Consider the following 23,574-nt stretch of genomic DNA (forward strand, 5'->3'; position numbering starts at 1 on the left):
TAGAGCCCCATAACAAAAACTTGATGGGGCCCCCATGCTAACTATTTCGTTAATATCTGACAGTGTTGACTGTGACATCACAAGCCATTGATCATAATATAAAGTATGTACTGTATTTATTGGGGATAGTCAGCAAAAGAAGAGCTGTCAGCATAGTCAGAATACTAGGGAGCAGTGATTTTGCTAAAAATGAGTGTTGTAGTAGCAATAATAATACAGTATAAACCACAATGCTTTTTTATATTATGGCAAAATGCTTAATGCTTATGCAAATGATTATTCTATTACCCTAATACACACTTCTTTAAACTTTTTTGTAGAACTACAAACATTAGCTGTCCCAAAAGGTTTTAGCAGAGATACTCTGGGGGCGTTTGACTGTATTAGACATACAGAGTTAAATTCAGTCTGTAGTAGAAGGAGGCCAATAAAAGCAAATGATTCTTACTGCACAGGGAGATCTGTGACTAGTAATGGTCTTAGGGTCTGACTTCAGTCCTTCTATACATAGAAAAAATGAAAAAGAATGCAGTGCTCTCACCAAGGGAGTCTCCTGAGTATAGAACTAGAGTCCACTATAGGGTGCTCAGGCTGTTGTGTCCTCCAAACTACACTTAGGCAACAATCAAAATAGGAAAATCCGGCAACTCCATGTCCGTATCCAAATGTAAACATTTATTGGTACATGTAAAGAGATACAAGGGCTGACGCATTTCGGCACACCGCCTTGGTCACAGCACCAAGTGACCAAGACAGCGTGCCGAAACGCGACAGCCCTTGTATCTTTTTTACCTGTACCAATAAATGTTTACATTTGGATATGGACATGGAGTTGCCGGCCTTTCTTCTATACATAGGAACTTCACAGTTTAGTTATCCTTAACAGCCTTCCTAATGGGGCCCCCTCCTATCATATAGCACAGGGATATGCAATTAGCGGACCTCCAGCTGTTGCCAAACTACAAGTCCCATGAGGCATAGCAAGACTCTGACAGCATCAAGCATGACACCCAGAGGCAGAGGCATGATGGGACTTATAGTTTGGCAACAGCTGGAGGTCCGCTAATTACAGATCCCTGATATAGCATTTGCATGAGCTGCTATAGCTATAGTTACGCAACTGTATGTTATATCACCCACAATATTACCCCATTAACTTCTATATGTAACAAGATGTGAAATGTATATGTGGATAAAAAAAAGATGGCTAAAACTATCAAAATTTGTCTTACTGATTTTCAGTTCCATCCAGTGTAAGCGGCGTTACTGTTAATAACTTTGGTCAGACTGCCTACCTCCGCATATCCTGGCTCCCAGCTGTTGGCTATGTTGATGCCTATGTGGTAACATTATCTCACCATGGTTTTCTTCTTCCACCACTTACACTCTCTAAAACTGTCACTGAGTGCTCCTTCAGCTCTCTCACTCCTGGACGCCTGTACAATGTGACTGTGACCACCCGCAGCGGAAAGTTTGAGAATTATTCTTTCAGCCAAGAGTGGACAGGTAAGAGACAAGACTTGTATTAAAGATTGTTGGTTCACAAAAAGACACTCAGTATTATAACATTACACCGGGGGCGGCCCGTGCATTATGGGCGCACATGCGCTGCCCCCTCTGTCCATGCCACCCCCTATATGGTTAATTGATAGATTCATGCATAGCAGGCTGCCCCCTATTCATGAGTCCGGCCCCTTCCAGGACGCTGGGCACGTGAATTACAGTGGCGGGGAAGCACCTGATTAGAACCGTAGGCTTCAAAATAGGGTGAAATGAAGAGGTAATTTTATTTTTTATTTTTTCAGGCATTTTTATAACAAAAAAAAGCAAATTGAACAGTGCATGCTGTACATTTCCATCCTTGCCCTCAAGGATCTTACAGGCTAAGATCTCTAACTGACTTGCATACATACACATACTAAGGCCATTTTAGACAGGAGCTAATTAACCTATCAGCATGTCTTTGGAATGAGGGAGGAAACCAGAATACCTGGAAACCAGAACGCAGAGTACCTGGAGGAAACCTACGCAAGCACAGAGAGAACATTCAAACTCCATGCAGATAATATAATGCATTTGTTGCTACTGGCTCTTTAGGGAAATATGCATGCTTATTCATAAATATTTTAGACAAGCGCTCAATGTTACTGGAGAAAGTCAATTGCAATACATAACCATTAAGGGCAGTAAACACCTTTCATGTTTTCACAGATGCTTCAAATGAGTTTCCATTTCTGTAAAAGTTGTATCGAATGTTATTATGAAAATGAAGATACTGTAGATCTGCTATACAAGAAATGTAAACAACATTAGCAGCATTTTAAAACTATTGCTACTGCTTGCCAAATTTGAATCCACCTTTCCACAATACTATTTTATTTAACCATTGTCACAAACTGTATAGGGGCTTAATTAATAAGCTAAAAGTCTATACCCACATCCCTAAAATATACTGCACAAAAAAGCAAAGAAAATTGGACATTTACAAAATTATACATTTAAATCCTATACAAAAATGTTGCTTGTTTTTTCCTTTTTTTATAAAAATGGTTTACTAAAATGGGATGAGAATTGGGATGCAGGCTATCCAATGCATATACATATGCTAAAAATAGACACGTACCTTTAAGCTTATACTCAGAATTCTTCTCTTATGCCGCGTACACGCGATTGGGCTTTTGCCCGGCCAAATCACATCGGAGTTCCGAAGGAATTCCATCGAAAAAATAGAACATGTAGTATATCTAAACTCTGATGGAATTCATTGGAATTTCCGATGAAAAAACTCGGATGGGGCTACACACGATCGGAAAATCCGATGGAAAAAGTCCATCTGACTTTTTCCATCGGAAATTCCGATCATTTGTACGGGGCGTTAGACTTAAAGAGGGGCTTCTGACAGGTAACCAAAACTTAAAAGTCAACACCTACAAAAAATGTTAAAGTAATATCTTTTTGAATTTATTTTGTTATTTCATAGCCAGCTAGGTCAAAAAAAGACACAAGTCCATCAAATACAACTATAAATCTTGCTTTACTTTTTTTTCCAGTTCCTTCTGCTGTACAGGGACTAACAGTGAGCAATGCAGCCAGGAGTGACTACCTCAAAGCATTTTGGCTACGAGCCACTGGAGATTTTGATCAATACCAAGTGACCATTAAAAACAACAATGGCTTTATTAATATCAAAAATGTCTCCAAAGCAGAGAATGAATGTGAATTCTCAATTCTGGTGCCAGGCCGACTGTACAGCATAACTGTTAGCACTAAAAGCGGAAAGTATGAGGCCAGTGCTGGAGCAAATGGCAGGACCTGTAAGTATAATGACATCTTTCTAAACATCAATACAAACATGTCATTATTGTGTGACTCCATTACCATGTTAATGTAGTAAATAGAATTGTCCCTTAGTTCCAGAAGCTGTAAAAAAGCTCACCCTTGCCAGCAGAAGCAGTGAGGAGCTCCATGTGACCTGGTCAAGCGCTGATGGAGATGTTGATCGCTATGAAGTTCAGCTCCTATACAATGACATGAAGGTGCTTCCATCCATTACACTGAGTAACACAGCTACTGAATACCGTTTCACCTCTCTCATTCCTGGTCGTCTCTACAAAATCGTAGTGCTCACCTTCAGTGGTGATGCACAGAGATCAACATTTGTGGAGGGATTAACAGGTAGAAACTTTCTACAGATCAATTTGTCTTATTATCAGCCATATATATTATATAATGTATAGTGTAAATTGAGAGACACTAAAACAAGATTGACAACAAAATGACACAATGATTCTGTAATAGAAAAGCTATAACAAATGATATAAAGAAAAATATCAGTACAGAAAATAAATAAAATTAAAGATGCTAATTACTGTCTCCAGCTCATCCTGACAATAGAGCTTCTTAGGCCTCGTACACGATAGGTTAACCAGAGGACAACGGTCTGAAGGACCGTTGTCCTAGGTTAACCTATGAAGCTGACTGATGGTCCGTCGTGCGTACACACCATCAGTTAAAAAACCGATTGTGTCAGAACGCGGTGAAGTAAAACACAACGACGTGCTGAAAAAAGTTCAATGCTTCCAAGCATGCGTCGACTTGATTCTGAGCATGCGTGGATTTTTAACCGATGGTTGTGCGTACTAACGATCGGTTTTGACCTATCGGTTAGCAATCCATCGGTTAAATTTTAAAGCAAGTTGCCATTTTTTAACCTAAGGTTAAATCACCTATGGGGTCTTCACACGATCGGTTTGGACCGATGAAAACGGTCCTTCAGACCGTTGTCCTCTGGTTAACCTATCGTGTGTACAAGGCCTTAGAGTCTGGGTCACCTTCCTTTTGGGCTTATTTTGATGGCATAAGTGTGACATCAGTTCAGGATCCTTCTGAGATCATTCAGAATTCAGGTGCATTTGATCCCTAGTTTACCAGCTTCTGACCTGCATTCAACCTGCTTCAAGTGGGCTTTGCATTGCTATAGACTTGTATGGGAATGCAAAACAGGTTAAAGCAAACAAAAGTCTAATGACACATGCCTTACATTAGAGGCCATGCTTCCAGGTAGTGCCCTGTAAATGCTTTCATCTCCCACTTTCACCATTAGAACTAATGCAGATAACATGAATGTATAAGTATTAATAGTATGAATATTCTAGATATGACCTTTAGTTGTTAGGCTAGATTAGGTGAGATAATGTATAATAACATATCAGTGTGTGGGTGCAACATATCACGTCTAAGATCTGGATCCAATGTATTGTACGATATCAGCATCTAAAATGTGGGGGTTACAAACTATAACTTCCAACTCACAACCGAGGCATTCAAAATTTCATTCAACATTTTATTTCAACATTCATATCAAAAGACATAATTATCTTATAACATGGCAACCACATTCACCACCCAGGAGTTTTGGGCTTTTTATTATCAGTGTGCTCAAGTAATTACAACAATGAATGAAAACATCTAGAATAAGACTATTTCATGATTCTCAAAGGGATGAAACCAAGGGTGCTCCATTCAGTCTGCCCAATTTATTTTTGTTTATATTGAATATGATTTTATTTTAAAATGTTTTTGTTTGTTTTTTAATGTCTGAGTAGAGATCTATGTTTATCCCTACCACGTTTGAGTTCACTTATGCCCTGTACACACGATCAGTTTTTCCGACAGGAAACTGTTTTTTTTTTAGCAGGAAAACGACTAAAACTTGTCTTGCATACACACGGTCACACAAATCTTGTCTGAAATTCTGAACGTCAAGAACGCAGTGACGTACAGCACGTACGACGATCCGAGATCAATGAAGTTCAATGGGCAGTTCGGCTCTTCTGCTTGATTCTGAGCATGCATGTTTTTTTCGCGTCGTAATTGCATACAGACGACCGCGATTCCCGATAGGAAATTTTCCTGTCTTGAAAATTTAGATCCTGCTCTCAATCTTTTCTTGGCAGAAATTCTCAAAGAAAAAGTGTGATGGAGCATACAGATGGATGGAATTCCTGACAAAAAGCTCATATCACACTTTTCTTGTCGGGAAAACTGATCGTGTGTATGAGGCATTACTGTTGACTGACTCCCTACCTCTGCTGGATATCTCTTCCAAGTATCAGCTACTCTCTCTAGTTTCAGTCATGTCCGGTATTCATGACCTTGGCCCCATATTGAAAATACTGCTCTCCCGAACCTTATTCTCCTCCTTTATGGATGTAAAGGTTTCAATCATGTTTCCCCTTTCCCTTCTTTCCTCCAAACTATATATATATTATTTTCCTGAAGTCTCTCCTGATATATTTTATCCCTCAGACCTTTCACCATTTTTGTTGCCTTTCTCTGGACTTTTTCTATCTCATCAATATTTTTTATAAGTGGTCTTCAGAAATGGACACAGTGAGGTTGATTCACTAAAACTGAAGAGTGCAAAATCTAATGCAGGTCTGCATAGAAACCAATCAGCTTCCAGGTTTTATAGTCAAAGCTTAATTGAACAAGCTGAAGTTAGAAGCTGATTGGCTACCATGCACAGCTGTATCAGATTTTGCACTCTCCAGTCCTAGTAAATCAACCCCAGTATTCTAAATGAGGTCAAACTAAAGATCTATCTAGTGATGCATCCTCAAATTCTATTATTTTTTGTGAATTGTGGGTTGTAATTACCCAAATGTTTTTTTTTTTTTGCTTTATCCTAGTTCCAAGTGCTGTAAAGAGCATTCACATTTCACCACATGGAACAACAAACAGCCTGAAAGTAAACTGGACTCCTGGAGGTGGAGATGTTGATTCTTATACTGTGACCATCTTCTGCCAGAACTACCAGATAGAGTCTCACACTATATCCAAGCACATCTATGAACACACCTTCAACAATCTTGACCCTGGAGAGCAATACAGAATTGTTGTACAGACTAACAGTGGAGGTTTACATAAAAACTTGACAGCATTTGGAAGAACAAGTAAGATCAAGCATTTTGTTTTACAAGAAGTCTGTATTGATAATAGGCACTTACCACAAAAAAACAAGTCACAATTTAATATACGTAACATACAGCAATATAGACAAAACTGATGATGAAACACATGTTTAAAATGTATTATACTCAAAACAATATACAATTAAATATTTAGTAGGATGCTTAAAAACCCCTAGTTACAAACATCTGACTTACAAACGACTCCTACATACAAACAGAGGGAGACAACAGGAAGTGAGAAGAAATCTACCCCTAGGAAGGGAAATTCACTCCTGTAAGAGTTTTTATGGGAAAAAAGTGCCTCCACTGAAGCTTTATAACCAAGACTTGTTTCCACAACAACCAAAATTTTTCAAAATCCAATTGTCATTAGGACAGAAAGTGAGGTGAAATCTTCTGAACAGGGGCACAGACAACAAAACAAACATTACAGGGGATATAACACTTTCGTATGCTAGCCAAAAAGCGTAAAAATCGTTTTTTGGCTGGAGCTACAGTTAAAAAATATACCTGTTCCGACTTACAAACAGATTCAACTTAAGAACACACCTACGGACCCTATCTTGTTTGTAACCCGGGTACCGCTTGTAAAGTGTTTTTTTGTTAATAATCTTCCCTACTGAGTACTAAGTCCATGAGAAAACCCATAGTAATGACAGCTTAGGAAATATTGGGTGGGATTCCTTCAATGTAATTTATAATTACATCCCTTAACCATCTGGAAGCATAACTACAGGCATTACACACTTTTAAGTACACAATGGGGTTTATTGACTAAAGCCGGGAAGTGCAAAACCTGGCTCACTTCTGTATAGAAACCAATGAGATTCTAACCCCAGCTTGTTTAATTAAGCTTTGGTAATAAAACCTGGAAGCTCATGGGTTTCTATGTAGAAGTGAGTCTGATTTTTCACTTTCCAGCTTTAGTAAATACACCCTATTGTGTACCTAAAAGTGTTTTATGCTTGTAGTTCCTATTGGCTATATTATGTAATTATGATTAACTGATTAGAAATTGTACTTATGTCATCCATTTATATTGCAAATTCCTATTAGCGGAGGTTAATGGGAAAATGGTCCAAAGACTCACTTTATCAGGACAATTTACAAGGGGCTCATGGGATTACTATGAATAGTGGATTACAGTGCCTGAAAATGTGTTTGATCTAGATCAAATCTCAGTTTTGGTGGAACCTGCAAATGTGTTTTGTCGCAATCAAATCTCAGTTGGGTAAACCAATCTGATAATTTCTAGATGCCAAGTTCTCCAACATGATAAACTGTAAAACAATATATGTTTATTTATATACAGTATATACAGGCATTACCATATAGAAATAAAAGTGTTGATCTTTTTAGGCAAGTTTTTCTTGTACCTTTTTTTATTTACTACATTTATTTATTTAAGCTACTTTACAGCTAGATGTATTCCCCTATGCTATTCTAATTTTTGTATTAAAATGTACCGATAGTGAATTCAATGTGACATGCAGGTGTTTCTTTATTTTCCAGTACCAGCCACAGTTCACAGACTGGCAGTCGAAAATGTATACAATAGTTACTTGCTGATGGCAAGCTGGCAGAGTGCACCAGGCATTGCAGACAGATATGATCTCCTTCTTCTTACTGATAAAGGCGTTTTAATAAATAACAAATCTGTGCCAGCTAATACCAAATCCTATAAGTTTGAAGAGCTTGTTCCAGGAAAAATGTACAAGATCCGAGTGTTCACAGTCAGCGGCGGTCTTTTCAGCACAGCAGAAGAAACAGCAGGAAGAACAGGTAAACAGATGTTTGGCAAGGGCTATATGCTTCACCTACAGACTTGAACAGTTTAGAAGAAAACAATGCAGACTCATTCAGAGTGTGCAAGTCTAATAATTCATCACAACATTTGTACATATAATTAGGACTGCCAGAGGCTGTCTAAACTGTTTGTTTTTTAACATAATATAAATACGCATTAGCCAAAAGCAATTAATCACCAACCAAGTTGAAACAAATCCTATTTCTCTGTTAACTTACTAACTAACCTTCTATTAGGCCTATTTAATCATGACTTTCAGGCAGATGTAAAAAACACCATTGCATGCAAATATGTGCTCATTATAAAAAAAAAAATGTATTTAAATGCAGATATTGTAAGTACCTAAATTGGCTTGACATTAACCTTCTGTAATTATATTATAGAGTAGAGATCGAGGATTTGAGCTCTGAGCCAAGCAGATGTGCTGAATGTACATGTGTTAGCAAAGAAGATGACAAGATAGAGCAGAATGATGACCTCATCAGTTAAATGCTGCTCTTCATTTGTCTAATTACAGGTCCAATTATAGGCTGGGGGAAGTGAGGTGAACTAGTAGAGAAAGTCAGGTTATCAGCCTGGCTGTAGTGTAGTGTAGCAGGGATGTATAACACTTTAGGATGGGTATAATTTGGTAGGGAAAACAGCTCCCATTTATGTATTTCATTTATTTATTTAGCATCCTGCTCAGAGTTCAGCTTTATAAAACGCATTATACCGTGACAATGGCATTCACATTTCTTTGATTTGACTCAAGTTAATTGAAATTAAGTTGCTAGAAATAAAATAACTTTGCACATAAACATTACTAGTTGCACTATACTGTAGTCGTTTTGCCTTCTGAACCATTAGATGTTTTAAGAAGCTGTCATTGATTTTTCTGTGATATTGATATAAGATCCTCACAGGTGAATATTCTAGCTGGTATAACTTCAGTTTAGTGCTGCTTCAAGTATGTTGGCCTTAATTTCACATTTGTTACTTTTATTAATGTGTTTTTCAGTCCCGGCTGCCGTGACCAATCTAAAGATCACAGGGAACAGCACAGACAGTTTGTCATTCACGTGGACAAGCTCAGAGGGAGAACTGGACTCTTATGATATTTTCCTGTACAACCCAGACAATACATTGCATGACAGGAAGTCTGGAAACCAAGTTCTACAACACTGCTCATTCCAGGGACTGCTGCCAGGTCGCCTTTACAAAATGGTCATAGTTACTCATAGTGGATCTCTGACTAATGAGTCTTCAGTCCACGGGAGGACAGGTAATGATTAATCATAATTGTATGCCAGGACATGCATGTATTAGCTTTCCTTATTTAGTTACGTAGCACATCAAAAAATTACCAGGAATAAAATACAGAAATTAAATAATAGGGGGGAATCAGGCATTTTCATGTTCAGTGCTTCAAACTATATGCCAGGCTTTTGTCCAATGAACGTTAGATGCAAAGATAACATTTTGTTGTGATCATCAATGATAACACCAATTACTACCAGTTATCCTTACCTTCACACCAAACGATATTATCCGTCCAAATGCAACACCTAAATTGTTTCTAACTTTCAGTCTAATATCTAAATTAACCCTTAAAAATAGCCCCTTATACCTTAACGTATAACTCCAGGCAAAACTATTTTTTTAATGGACCTGGTAAGCATAGCTACTTTTAAGTTTAATTATTGCTCTTCATGACCCCTTTGAAGGAAATCTCACCTCAATTCCCATAACTGTGACAGAAATTCAAGAAATAAGGGGAAATATTTTCACCAGAAAAAGAAGGCACATAAAGTAATACAACCCTGGCATAGGTTTTAACCCCCATTTTCCCATAATACAATAAAAAGGGTTTTGTTAAAGTTTGTGTCACCATTGTCATTTCCCATCACTTCCTGTCCTAGTAGGAAAACACACCAGTATGAACCATGACATATTCTGAACAAGGATAAAATTGCTATAATATTATTTATTCCATAACCTTATCCCTAATCCTGCCACTAGAAGGCTGGTTTACTTAAGGAATTAAGTAATTTTAACTAGTTAATTGTGTGAATATTAATTTCATTTATCTATTCTTATAAACAGAAAAATCACGTTTATTTATTTCATCTGCACATAATTGGGTGTCCAAAGGAAAATAAATTAATTTTAATTTTTAATTTTAATTTTCATATAACTGGATAACTGACGTGGATATTCCCAAAAATGTAAAAGTAAACATTATCAACGCCCTTAGTAAATCAGCTTCAAAGTCTACTTATCTATTAACATCAAAGGCTAAACCATCACCTGATCTATCAAGTGATATTTAAGGATCACCTAAACTACTGGGCCAATACTCAACTTCTTATGCCAATTCATACCACATCACAACATGTTGGTACAGAAATGTTGAACTGATCAAATACCTAACTGTGATTTTAAAAATGTATTTCATTTGCACCTTATACAGGTCTTGAGCTTGTTTTAACTGCTTTGTAAAATTTAAAGACAGACTTTATTTCTGCTATAGGCAGAAGCATTTCAAAAACAAAAAAAAAGACATAAACAGCTACAGTACTGCATTTAGAGTCTAGAGCAGGGGTGCCCAATCTTTTAAAGAGCAAGGGTCCCCTTTGTTCGGGCTGATCGTGTGAAAAGGGCCTAAGACTGCTTTCACACTGATGTGCTGTGGTTTACCCACATCGCGGGTGCAGCTTAGTGTACCTGTGTCTATCCTGCGGGTTAGCTGAACTTTGCCATAGACTCCGCCTATGGCAAAATCCGGCGCTGTAGAGGAAGCATCGACTTATGGGGCTCTGCACCGCAGCCGCTTTCTTCCTCTACCACCAGCTTCATTCACAACACTGATGCTGCGGTATGGCGGGTCGGCAACCTGCTATTTGGGCTTGCCAACCCGCCATTCCAGAGCAGGAGGCCACAGGCCACATGAGCTAGCTCCGCGGGCCACATTTATAAATATTTTCACAGTTCAGTGAATTTGAACTGAATATCAATTGTAAGATCAGTTGGCAACTTTTATTATTATATGTTTCATGCCAAAATGACTTAATAATTACTTAATAATTATGGCAAAAAATACGCTTTCGGAAAAAGTAAATTTTTATATAAATAAAAATGTCTTCAGTTCTTGAACAGATTGAATATTAAAATACCAAAAGACAAAAAAGAAAACCTTTATATGAATACTTTGTCCTACACACATTCTATTTATGATGTTTTTCTTACCAGTTCCAGCCCCTGTAACATCTCTTCAAGCATCAAACAGAAATACGTCTGATAGCCTGTGGTTTACATGGAATCTAGCTTTAGGAGATGTGGCTGTGTATGAACTTATACTGCATAATCCTAACGGCACTCAGAAAGAAAAGTTACAAGGCACTGACCTTAGTGAATATCATTTTCAAAAGCTGGTTCCTGGGAGAATATACAAATTGGTGATAGTGACTCACAGCGGTGATTTGTCTAATAAGGCTACAGCAGATGCAAGAACAGGTACTTCTTACATAATTGTTATATTATTCTATATATTTATTTTCTTGAAATGTTATTTACCACCAATACATATACCTGTATATAGAACAGCTCACATATATACCTGTCCTCTGTAATTCAAGGACCTACACACACACATACACACACACACACACATATCTGGGAGGAAGCCAATCCTACCTACCTGTATGTTTTTAAATTGTGTAAGGATGCTAGAAGAAAAACACAAAAATATGTGGAGATGATAAAAAAAATCCACACGGGTAGTGTCTACAGCGATATTTCAAACCAGGGCTCAGAGTTACATACAAGTTTAGCCACATGTTGCCTGTGTGAGCTAAGCTGTGTATACACATTTTTTATTAAGAGATAATCAAACTGGTTCAGGTAGCACACAACTTGCTATGTATTGAGTTGGTTCACTCTCAGCATACCAAATATTTGGCAAGCAGATCAAGAAATGGGTCCCACTACGGAGCATAGATTTCATAACTTGCCCATCTCTACCCTGATAATGGTGCTATGTTGCCATAAAACTACTTCATATTGACAAAAACTAAATTTCAAACATACCTGCATGGCATCACTGTATTTATCGTTTTACATGTTGCACATTGCTGAGCTAAGGCCTTCAACTGACAAAAAAAATTGCAACTGAAAGCTGAATTGCTCTTCAATAGAAAATATTTAATCTGGCCCAAGGCTAGCCATACAGGCATAGATTTCTACATCTAAGCTGTATTTACATCCTCGCTATTGTAGTTAGACTGTCGACATACCTAAAGAGTGACTATCTGAGTGGATGCAGACATTGTTTGGCGGACAATTTTCCACCTAGCTCCTCAGTTGAAGTTTGTCATCAGTGGAAAATCGAGGGTCAGCCATACATGGATCAAAATTAGGGTGACTCAGCAGGGACAGTCCAAATTTCCATCCATGTATGGGATAGCTGGTTGTACACAAGTTGATCTATCGATTGACTTGCGTACAACCAGCCTGCTGGGTTTTTCCCGAACAATCAGTGCCACCAGCTATCGCAGGCAACACCGATCATTGGCAGAATACAAATGCACTGCGGGAGGAGGATTCCCCCATCCACATCCAATCATGTATGGCCTCCCTATGGATTATAGGCATCATAGCCTTTTATTCATAGTAAGGAATCATAAACTTTTTGAGTCAAATACCTGCTGGCCTTATAAGGGCACAGACACATAACAAATCGAATTATTGCACTTCTGAATGAAATGTCTCTTTACTCAAAACATATTGTTTATTTGCACTATCCGTTTGCATTGTAATATTATCAGTATTTGTACTTTAATTAAAGAATTTAAAAAAAACACTTGCTGGTCCTGTAACCTATAAAGCACCTCATATTCTTTAGGCATATGCTCAACCTAACTCCACAATTAAAGTAATGTATTACATACAGTTTGGTCACTATTAAAGTCAAATTATATCAAGGAAATTGTTTACTTAGTTGGAACATTTTAACTCTGCAGGAGTTATTGAACTTCTTTCTTCAAATTAATGAGTATTATTGGATTAGTAACTCTTAAGCCCCGTACACACGACCAGTTTCCTCGGCAGAATTCAGCTTCCGACCGAGTTTCTGGCTGAATTCTGCAGAGAAACCCGGCCGTGTGTACAATTTCGCCGAGGAAGCCGACGAGGAGCTCGACGAGGAAATAGAGAACATGTTCTCTATTTCCTCGTTGTTCTATGGGAGCTCTCGGCCCGCCGAGCTCCTCAGCGGCTTCAGGGCTGAACTGGCCGAGGAACTCGATGTGTTTGGCACGTCGAGTTCCTCGGCCGTGTGTACGGGGCCTAAGGCCGGGTACACACGGGCAAACATGTACGATGAAACTGGTCCGTCGGACCGTTTTCACCGTACATGTCTGCCCGGGGACTTCTGTACGATGGCTGTACTAACCATCGTACAGAAGGCCGCGCGTAAACAATACGCGGGGCGTGTCCGCGCCGTCGCCGCGGCGATGACGCGGTGAAGTGGGCGGGCCTGCCTTTTAAATGCTTCCACGCATGCGTCAAAGTCATTCGAAGCATGCGAGGGACGGCGGGCGCTCGGACATGTATGGTAGGTCTGTACTGACGACCATACATGTCCGAGCGGGCAGGATTCCAGCGGACGGTTTTAAAACAAGTCCAGCAATATTTGTCCGCTGGTGAAAATGCCCGGCGGGCAAATGTTTGCTTGAATTCTGCCCGCTCGTGCCTACACACGACCGAACATGTATGCTGAAACTGGTCCGCGGACCAGTTTCAGCATACATGTTTGGTCGTGTGTACGGGGCCTTTGATGATTATAGTCTAAAAGCAATATGACATATAAAACGTATTCATTATCCCTTTAAATTTTCCATTTTGCAATTGGTTCCACTAGATTTTAGTTAGGGGCATCAGAGTTAAGGGGGCTGAATACATACGTACACCACACTTTTCAGATATTTTTTATTTTTTTTAAATTAAAACCATTTATCATTTTTCCTCCACTTCACAATTATGTGCCACTTTGTGTTGGTCTATCACATAAAATCCCAATAAAATACATTTACGGTACGTTTATGGTTGTAACATGACAAAATGTGTAAAATTTCAAGGGGTATGAATACTTTTTTTCAAGGCACTGTATGGTAGCTTGTGATTTATTTGATACTTTTTCAAGACACTGTAACTCAGTGATAATGAGAAAATAGCAATGTTGCTTTATGACACAGAAACTAATATTTTTGATTTTGCTTTCCTCTACCCAGCTCCTCAAGCACCAAATTTGGTGTCATTTACCGATGTTAAGAATACTTCTGTGTCCATACATTGGCAAGGCCCTCCAGACTGGACTGACTATGATGACTTTGAACTTCAGTGGACACCTAGTGACCCCCTGGTGATATTTAACCCTTACAGCACTGGCAAGTCCTATGGACGAATTGTTACTGGCCTAAAACCTGGGCGTCTATATGAATTCAGTGTGAAAAGTGTCAGTGGAAATGTAAAGAAGACTTTTAGTCAGCCGGCTGTTGGCTCCGTAAGAACTAGTGAGTCATATAAAACAAATGTACATAAAATTACCATGATTGTTATGTATGTGTTTTGCACTTAAGATAGTCATATGAAGGCATTTTTCCTTACCTGAAGGCATTGCAGCTGCACAGATAAGCTGTGAATAAGCCATGGCCAAGACTATGTTTACTCTATTAGGTTTGATGTTATGCATTTGAATAATTATAAAAACTGAAGTAGTGTTTGCATATGGTTCCTGATAATTGAGAGATCATCTTAGAACAGCAAAAACAATCAAGCTGTTATTTTAGTCACTTTGAAATGAAGTGTTTTTTATGGGAATATTGTTTCCTAGATGCAATTTTATATAACACATCATATTTTAAGATTTAAGGGCATGTTAAATTAAAATTGGATGAGTTTACCCAAGAAATATGCTCAGATTTGAGCATGAATGAATTAAGACCTATGGATGCTGTGAAAGTATACAATGCCTCTATATTTATCTTGGCACTTGTATTGAGGTTTAAAAGAGTACAATAGGTGGACTTATTCAGAAATAACAAATCATTGAGGCCATGATACATTTTTATATATATATATATATATATATATATATATATATATATATATATATATATATATATGTGTGTGTGTGTGTGTGTGTCTTTTTCAACCACATATCCTACCTATTCCTCATCCTCATTTGAGGATAGTGGGCAAAGAGATGCAAATCATTCCTTTTTGCCCCATTGGCTAGCTGTACTTTCAAAAACATACTGTATAATATACAGCCTACTATTATAAAGCAATTACTGTATTTATTGGCGTATAACACTCACTTTTTTACCCGGAAATAGAGGGTAAACTGTGCCTGCGTGTTATACGCAGGGGGTCGTGGAAAGTTTTTTCCCTGAAACTTCCCTCATAAAGTTAGGGTGCGTGTTATACGCCTGTGCATGTTATACGCCGATAAATACGGTAGTTTCATACTGCATACAGCTGTTTCAAGCCTGTGGGCCATCTTCTTGGGAATATATGAGTGTATTGACTTCCATACACTGCACTTTCTCAGTTACCAGTATGGTGCAGACCTTGAGGATCAGAGAGAACGTAAAAACTATGCTGAGGAGGGAATAAAGTAACCAAAAAGTGATGTACTAAAGTCAAATAGGCTGTTCACTGTGCAAGGGAATTTTCTCTTATCTTAGTGAATGCCGTGAAAAGTCACTATGCAAGGAATGCCCAATCATGTGCAAGGAACATTTTAGAAAAATATATTTGCTTGTACATGATTGGATGATGGAAGTAAATAGAACTTTGCCTAATTTGCCTAGGTAAAGGTAAATTTCCTGGCAATGTTAAAATTCCCTTACAAAGTGAACATCCATCTGCCTGTAGTAAATCAACCCTATTGTGTAGCAGTAAGGTGATCTTAGAACATAACTTTTGCAAGCATTGAGGGAGAAGTTACTGGATCAACAATTCAGTAAATGTTGAAAACACTTATTTATATTATTTAAGCTATGTGAAACTGTGTGACCACAAAAATGTAAACAGGTATGTGATTTGATAGTGGAACCATATTATTCAATAATCACAACAAATACATTTCTTCATAGAACCTGACAAGATACAACATCTTCATTGCCGGCCTCAGAATTCCACTGCCATCGCCTGTTCATGGACACCCCCAGATTCTGATTTCGATGCATATAGCATAGAGTACAAAAAGAATGGATCTGATGTGGTGGAATACTCAAAAATAATTGAAAAACAAAGGTCAACACTCACAATCATGCACCTTGAACCACACAAAAGATACATAGTGTCCATCAAAGTGCACTCGGCAGACATGATCAGCCAGATGGTGGAGGAGAGCACAATAACTATGATTGATCGTAAGTATTGTGATCTGAAAACAACTAAATTCATATAGAACAAAAATAAAACCAGGTACAGTGTTACATTATATGGAGGCCATATTTGTTGTTAAAATACACTTTGCATACACCTATAGTTAATGTCGAGTCATTGCATGTAATACACCCAGCTGTAATAGAGAACACTTGTTCTGGTTCTGTTCTAATAAAACGTCTATATAAACTACTAAAAAGCCATTCACATATACATTCACTATGGGAAGACATATATTTATGTGCCTGTTTGCTGTTCTCTATATTGAATGTGCTTTTTGATATACAACATATGAATTTAATTCTGCAATGCAATTTCTTGCACCATAAAAGCCCCTACATTAAGCAAAGCTTTGTCAGAGCATATATTATATACATAAAATAAAAACCATATATGCTGTAAAATTCAGACTGTGTGTACATAGAATTTGGCAATACAAAAAGTCTGCCACTAGTTTAGTAATTCTGAACTAAAAGATTTTTTATTTTTTTTGTCTTTTCTTCTAGGACCTCCGACACCACCTGTACATATTAGAGTGAATAAAATAGATACTTTTATTAGCAAGTCATCAATTCACTTCAGTTTTAATTGCAGCTGGTTCAGTGACACCAATGGAGCTGTCAAATACTTCACTGTGATTGTGTCAGAAGCAGATGGTAAACCTCTATCTAATACAGATGTTTAATTCTCATGCCTTTTGCAAAACAATTCATACGTGATCTTCAAGTGATACTCTAAATATAACTTTCAGTCTTGTCTGTTTTATTTATGCATTTGTCAAAGATATCTGGTTCACTTAGTCGTGACTCATGATTGGAAACAATTTTCTTCTGGAATTTAGATCAGTGCTTAGAAATGGGCCTAACTTAGCAATATGCAATGGTATAGGGGTGTTAAAAGTATCCAGACTCAGAAAAAATGTTGATTCCAAAATAGTAATGGATGTTCATTTGGGCCTGGTTCACACTAGTGCAATTTCAGTCACACAGAATCACACGACAATGGAAATTACATTGTTTTTATTTGTGCCCGTTCACATCAATGCAACTAAACACAACGCGATTTTGGAAAAGGTTCCTGTACTACTTTGGTGGGATTGCAGCGCACTTTTGGTCCTATAGTATTATTATTATAATACAGGATTTATATAACACCAACAGTTTGCGCAGTGCTTTACAACATGAGGGCAGACAGTACAGTTACAAAACAATTCAATACAGGAGGGATCAGAGGGCCCTGCTCATTAGAGTTTACAATCTAGGAGGGAAGGTCAAGTGACACAAAAGGTAATAACTGTAGGGGATGAGCTGATGGAGAAAATTAAAGTACAGTTGTTAGGTGTGGGCAGGATAGGCTTCTCTGAAGAGGAGGGTTTTCAGGGATGGTCTAAAAGCAAACAGAGTAGGATATAATCGTAAAGATTGGGGTAGGGAGTTCTGTAGGATGGGAGAGGCTCTGAAAAAAGTCCTGAAGACAGGCATGGGAGGAGGTGACAAGGAAGCTAGAGAGCAGGAGGCCTTGGGAGGAACGAAGAGAACGATTAGGTTGGTATTTTGAGACTAGGTTAGTGATGTAGCTGGGAGCCGAGTTGTGGATGGCTTTGTAAGTTGTTGTTAGTATTTTGAATATAATTAGTAGAGTGAACGGAATATAGTATATGCAAACCACATTCAAAATTAAACCAAGTCGCACTATAGAGTCACACTGAAAATTGGATCAAAATTGGATTGCTGTAATATGAACCTAGACGTAAAAAGGTAAATATTTGCTTAGGTTAATAAACATTTAACCATATTTTTGTTAACTTTGAATACCTAATAATGTTCAAGGGAAAAAAAAAGAGCAGCATTTTTTGCATAATTGGATAATGGAAGTGAACGCGTTTTTAATTGAATTACTAAGCTAATTATAATTGCTTTTCAAAAATGTTTTTCAAAATGATCATTCATTTTGCTAAGTAATCTATTCATTTAGTAAATAAACCTCAAATTGTAGAACAATAGACCTACATATGATTCAGACTTTGCAAAATTCTCAAATCCTTAAACTTACTAGAACGTGATAATCAGATTTCCTTGCTTTCTTTGGATAAAAAAAAAAAAAAAGATATCCTTGCACTACCAACCACCATCCGACTGGAGTCGGACCACTTGGCCTTCAGGAGAAAGATTAAAACCCATCTCTTCTGAGGTCAAGGGGTTCCTTACCCATGAAATGGATACAGCGCCCAGAGGCGATTCAGTTTGCATGTGTTGCGCTTTACAAGTCTCTCTCTCTCTCTCTCTCTCTCTCTCTCTCTTGCTTAGTCACCTTTTCTCAGCTCACAGCAAATTGCATAAACACTCAGGAAATACTTTTCAAAGTATAACATTTGTCAAACATCAGTATTCAGTCTGAATTCTCAAATGCCTAAAGTACTTAGCAAATATATGACATTTGAGAGGATAGTCACTAAGTACAAAGATAAATATGTAATTATTATTAGCTGTGACAGTAAGTATAGCATTTTTTGTCATCCCAAAGGCTGTACCGTATATTAAATTGCAAATGTTGTTTTTTTTTACTACTACATTTGCCGACATTTTCTGGAAATTATTTGCATTTGTCCTAACACATAGAAGGTGCTGATTAACGCAATTTTAGCACACTTCGCAGACAGCAGCTTTGTGTGAAGGACGTGGAACAGTACTATTATGTCTAGAGTGATATCTTTAGCTGGTGGTTTGTGATGTGCTATGTGATACAGTAAATGAACGCTAATAGATCGTCTGGATTATTCTACCTGTCACAGGCAATGAAAACGTAAAGCCAGAGCCAATTCACCCCCTGCCAACATATACCGATTACAAAAAGAACAGCTCCATTACAGTCTATCAGACAAACTACTTTGGAAGCAAATGTGCGGAAACTGCCGACTACAATATCCAACCTGTCAGAATAAAGCTGGGTGGGGAAATGGAAATCTTGGGAGGAAAGTGTGAGGACAATCAAATGAGATTCTGTGATGGCCCATTAAAGCCAAGGACATCCTACAGGTGAGAACAGTAGAAGGAGATATCTACATAATAGCAGATAGATCTGCATCTAATGTAAACCATATACTCTTTCACTGAATTGTAAGCCAAATTGTATTTCCAACAGTTCATTAACTCACTAAGCTATCATATAAAAATGTTGATTGAAATGTCCACTGTTTGTGCTTCTTGCATTGCATAGAATTAACACTGGGAAAAAAAGCAAATGGGGAAAAATTATTTTTGTAGGAAGATAGTTTTTTTTCAGCCCCTTGTACTACAATGCAGAATCAAACATGTTTAGAACAATATTCTATGCTTTTATCAGTAATTTTATGTAGGCTATTACCTGAAATAGAAATGATTATCATCTTAGAATAACGTCGTGTTGTGCCATTGGAGTTATTACATTAGTATGTGAAAACAAAAGGCATATGTAAATTATAAGAGCCCACATCACTTTGGAGAACTCTGGACAGTAAAATATGATTTTATGTGGTGTGGGTTGTACTCTGTACATTGCACTCACCCTGTAAAAGCATATGCACATGTATCTTATGGATGTCTCAGCTGCTTTCATAATACTCCTGTATCTCCAGGACATGTTCGAGGAACTTGCATTATACTTATATTAAAAAGCTGTCTGCAAGTAATCTGCAAATGTTATTTCTTTTTCACTTATTCTAATTATATACCGTAGTTTTTACTGCCACTGTCTGACCCTCACATTGTCTGCATTCACAGTGTAGTGTTCATTCTGGACCTTTCATTATTGGTATTGTTAAAATGGCATACAGGTTGCTTCCTGTTTTTATGTTGCCTTTACAGCCATTGAAGCCACACATAAAAAAAATCAGATGCCAATAAAGGGCATATTGAAAGGGGATGGAGGTTGATGACATAATACATCACATGATCAGCATACTAGAACATTTGGGCTAAACTATTAGGCTGGCTATCAAAGTTCCATAATTTCATGGAGTGGTTGGGAACATGATTCATACATGATTAGTCTTTTAAACCACTTCAATACAAGGCACTTTCACTCCCTCCCTGCCAAGGCCAATTTTCAGCATTCAGTGTTGTCTGACTTTAAATGACAATTGAGCGGTCATGCAAAACTGTACCCATAAGAGATTTTTGCAATTTTCTCACACAAATAGAGCTTTCTTTTTGTGGTATTAAATCAGCTTTTACAAGGGCTTTCCATTTTTACAAATGAACAGAAAACATCTGACATGGTAGGAAATAAATTGGATCTGTTGCTAAAATGAATTTTCAAACTGTTTGGCATGGTGCTAAAGCAGACCAGTCAATTACAGGCATACCTGTAGCCTCAGAGCTGTTCTTTAAAGAAGACAGTTGATCACCAGTAGTCCTAGCAATGTGGGCCCAAAGATCTATAAATGTACCTGTACTTTGAAGATGAACAGGTTCCCTTAACTGCCCCTCTTCCCTGATTTACTTACTTTACCTATGGGATATGTGACTCACTAAACTCCCTCCCACAACAGAGCACTGTGTGCCTGAGGAGCCAATCACCACCAACCACCACTGCAGTCACATGAGGGCAGCAAGAGAGTCCTTAGTCCTGTGTGAGCTCCAACCAGAGTGACTTGACACTTACAAATGGATTTTTCTCTTCACTGCTGTAGTTGAGTGGTGGAGAGGTAAGCAAGGCAATAGGCAAGAAGAGCCAGTATTTACATCAGAGATCCTCAAACTACAGTTCTCCAGCTTTTGCAGAACTACACATCCCATGAGACTAAGCATGATGGGAATTGCAGTTCCTAAACAACTGGAGGGCCATAGTTTGAAGACCCCTGACTTACATGAACCTGTCAGTGAGCTACACGGGGAAGTGTTACACTTCATAGTTTAAATTTAAACCCCAATTTAAAGTAAAACATTAATATGTTCATTTTTTTGGCTTCTTTACTAATGAAAAAAGTCTGTTAAACATATTTTGATCCATTCACATACAGTCATTATGTTAGCGGATGAAATATTCTAAAGACAAAGACTTCTTTTTCTGTACTGCAAAATCTGTCAGCTTCTAACTGCATTTCCAAGTAAATTAGATGTTCTTACCGCAATGGAACCATTGCCAAAATTCTGACAAAATAGCAGACTTCTGTTTTTATTGTTTGTGCCATGCACAGAGAACATATGCACTTGTCCTCCTAAGTGTTCCTTTTGACATTTTAAGATTTTGTGAAAAATACTGCAACGTGGTGATCAACAAATACCACTTTTTAAAACTTTTTAAAACTTAGTTTGCAACTGTGTAAGGAATAATGTTACATTTCAGTTAATAATAGACCACTATTATAAAAAAAATATATTGTATTATGATAATAGTATTATGTATTTAAGACAGAAGTTCACCCAAAAAGAAAAGTTCCACTCCTCCTCCTCCCTCCCCTCTCCTCTGATACATTTAGAATGTTTTTTTTGAGGGGGGGGTGCCTGGTTTTGACAGGTACCCGTTTCCACGTCCGGTCGGATCGCCGTGGAGGATCCACTGTAAGTTCTCCTCCTTCCTTCCTGCCCTCAATCTTCCAGGATGTGTCACAAGTCCCAGAAGGCGGCTGGACAATTTACAAAGCACAGCGTGGCTCATGCATGTGCAGTGGGCAGCCAGCTGTGAAGCTGCAAGGAGTCATAGTTGGCTGCCCACAGGTAAAATGCCAGTGCCAGAGAACCAAAGATGGGAAAAAGGACGCTGGATCCTTGGACTGGTAGGTGTCTGTTTATTAGAATTCAGCAGCTGCAGTTTTTCCCAATTTTAAAACATGCCCAGTTGAGGCATCACAGACAAGTGTTTACATTTGTGACAGATTCACCCATTCTAAAGGCTGGATTTTATTTTACCATATTGTATTCCCTGCATTAGAGTAAAACATTTCCCAGTGTTTATATTCCCCCCTTTACTTACTTGAGGAGGCCTTTCGTAGTCTAGCACTATGCTGGTCTGCAATGGCTCTCTACTCTCTATTGCTCACTGAGACAGCGGCAGGGGCCATTGGCTCTTGCTGCTGTCAATCAAATTCTGTAAGCCGAGAGCTGTGTGTTAATAGACTCAGACAGCCAAGCTTGAGAGCAAGCCCACAGATGTGCCCCAATAGGAAGTGGGACACTAAGAAGAGGAGGAGCCGATAGCACCTGTGGGAGAACCCAGAAAAGGAGGTGTGGGGCCGCACTGTACAATGCCATTAGTATAGCATTTTTGTTAAGCTTTACAATCATTTTAACTTCAAGGTGCAGTGATAGTCATGTATTTTCAGTTTTTCATGTATTTTCAGTTTAGACATTATTAAATTATACATGTATTTGCCTTTTGTTTGTAAAAATGATGATGGACTGACTTAATTTTGTTATATGACTGATGTTACCTATAACAAAGTTTTTTTTTTCAAATTAACTTTGAGTCATTCTCAAAAAGCAAAAGATAAATATTTTATGCAGCAATTATTTTTTTTTATTATTGTTTTATAGGATTAGTATCAGAGCCTTTACACAGCTCTTTTCTGATGATCTAAAGGAGTTCTCAGAGCCCTTGTTTACAGATACTTTCTTCTCATTGCCCATCACAACAGAAGCAGGTGAGATGGTCGGTGGGGTTGATTTATACAAGGCATAGAGCATATTCACTTTCAAAGTCAATGTTAAGATTGCAAAGTGAATTTTCACTTATCTTAGTGAATGAGGTGAAAGAAAGCGAAAATTCACTTTGCAAAAATACCCAATCATGCGCAAAGAGAATGACATTTATTTATTTTCTTACCAAATTTTCTAAGCAAAAATGAATTTTCTCCTTGCATATTGATATTTCACCTACCTTAGG

The 23,574-nt window shown here is 37.9% G+C and overlaps 1 protein-coding gene across 2 annotated transcripts in view; it reads left to right on the forward strand.

Annotated features, from left to right (window-relative positions):
• PTPRB (protein tyrosine phosphatase receptor type B) overlaps positions 1-23,574 on the forward strand; it is a 176,098-nt gene that overhangs the window by 109,921 nt on the left and 42,603 nt on the right. For both annotated transcript variants that reach the window (XM_040344003.1, XM_040344004.1), the window contains 12 exons: positions 1,243-1,506; positions 3,051-3,314; positions 3,412-3,675; positions 6,192-6,455; positions 7,986-8,255; positions 9,281-9,544; positions 11,512-11,775; positions 14,550-14,831; positions 16,419-16,697; positions 17,220-17,369; positions 19,505-19,748; positions 23,226-23,332. In XM_040344003.1, coding sequence (XP_040199937.1) covers positions 1,243-1,506; positions 3,051-3,314; positions 3,412-3,675; positions 6,192-6,455; positions 7,986-8,255; positions 9,281-9,544; positions 11,512-11,775; positions 14,550-14,831; positions 16,419-16,697; positions 17,220-17,369; positions 19,505-19,748; positions 23,226-23,332 — 2,916 coding nt within the window. The remainder of the gene's footprint in view (positions 1-1,242; positions 1,507-3,050; positions 3,315-3,411; positions 3,676-6,191; positions 6,456-7,985; positions 8,256-9,280; positions 9,545-11,511; positions 11,776-14,549; positions 14,832-16,418; positions 16,698-17,219; positions 17,370-19,504; positions 19,749-23,225; positions 23,333-23,574) is intronic.

This window comes from Rana temporaria, chromosome 3 (genome assembly GCF_905171775.1).
Source record: "Rana temporaria chromosome 3, aRanTem1.1, whole genome shotgun sequence".
Classification (NCBI taxonomy): domain Eukaryota; kingdom Metazoa; phylum Chordata; class Amphibia; order Anura; family Ranidae; genus Rana; species Rana temporaria.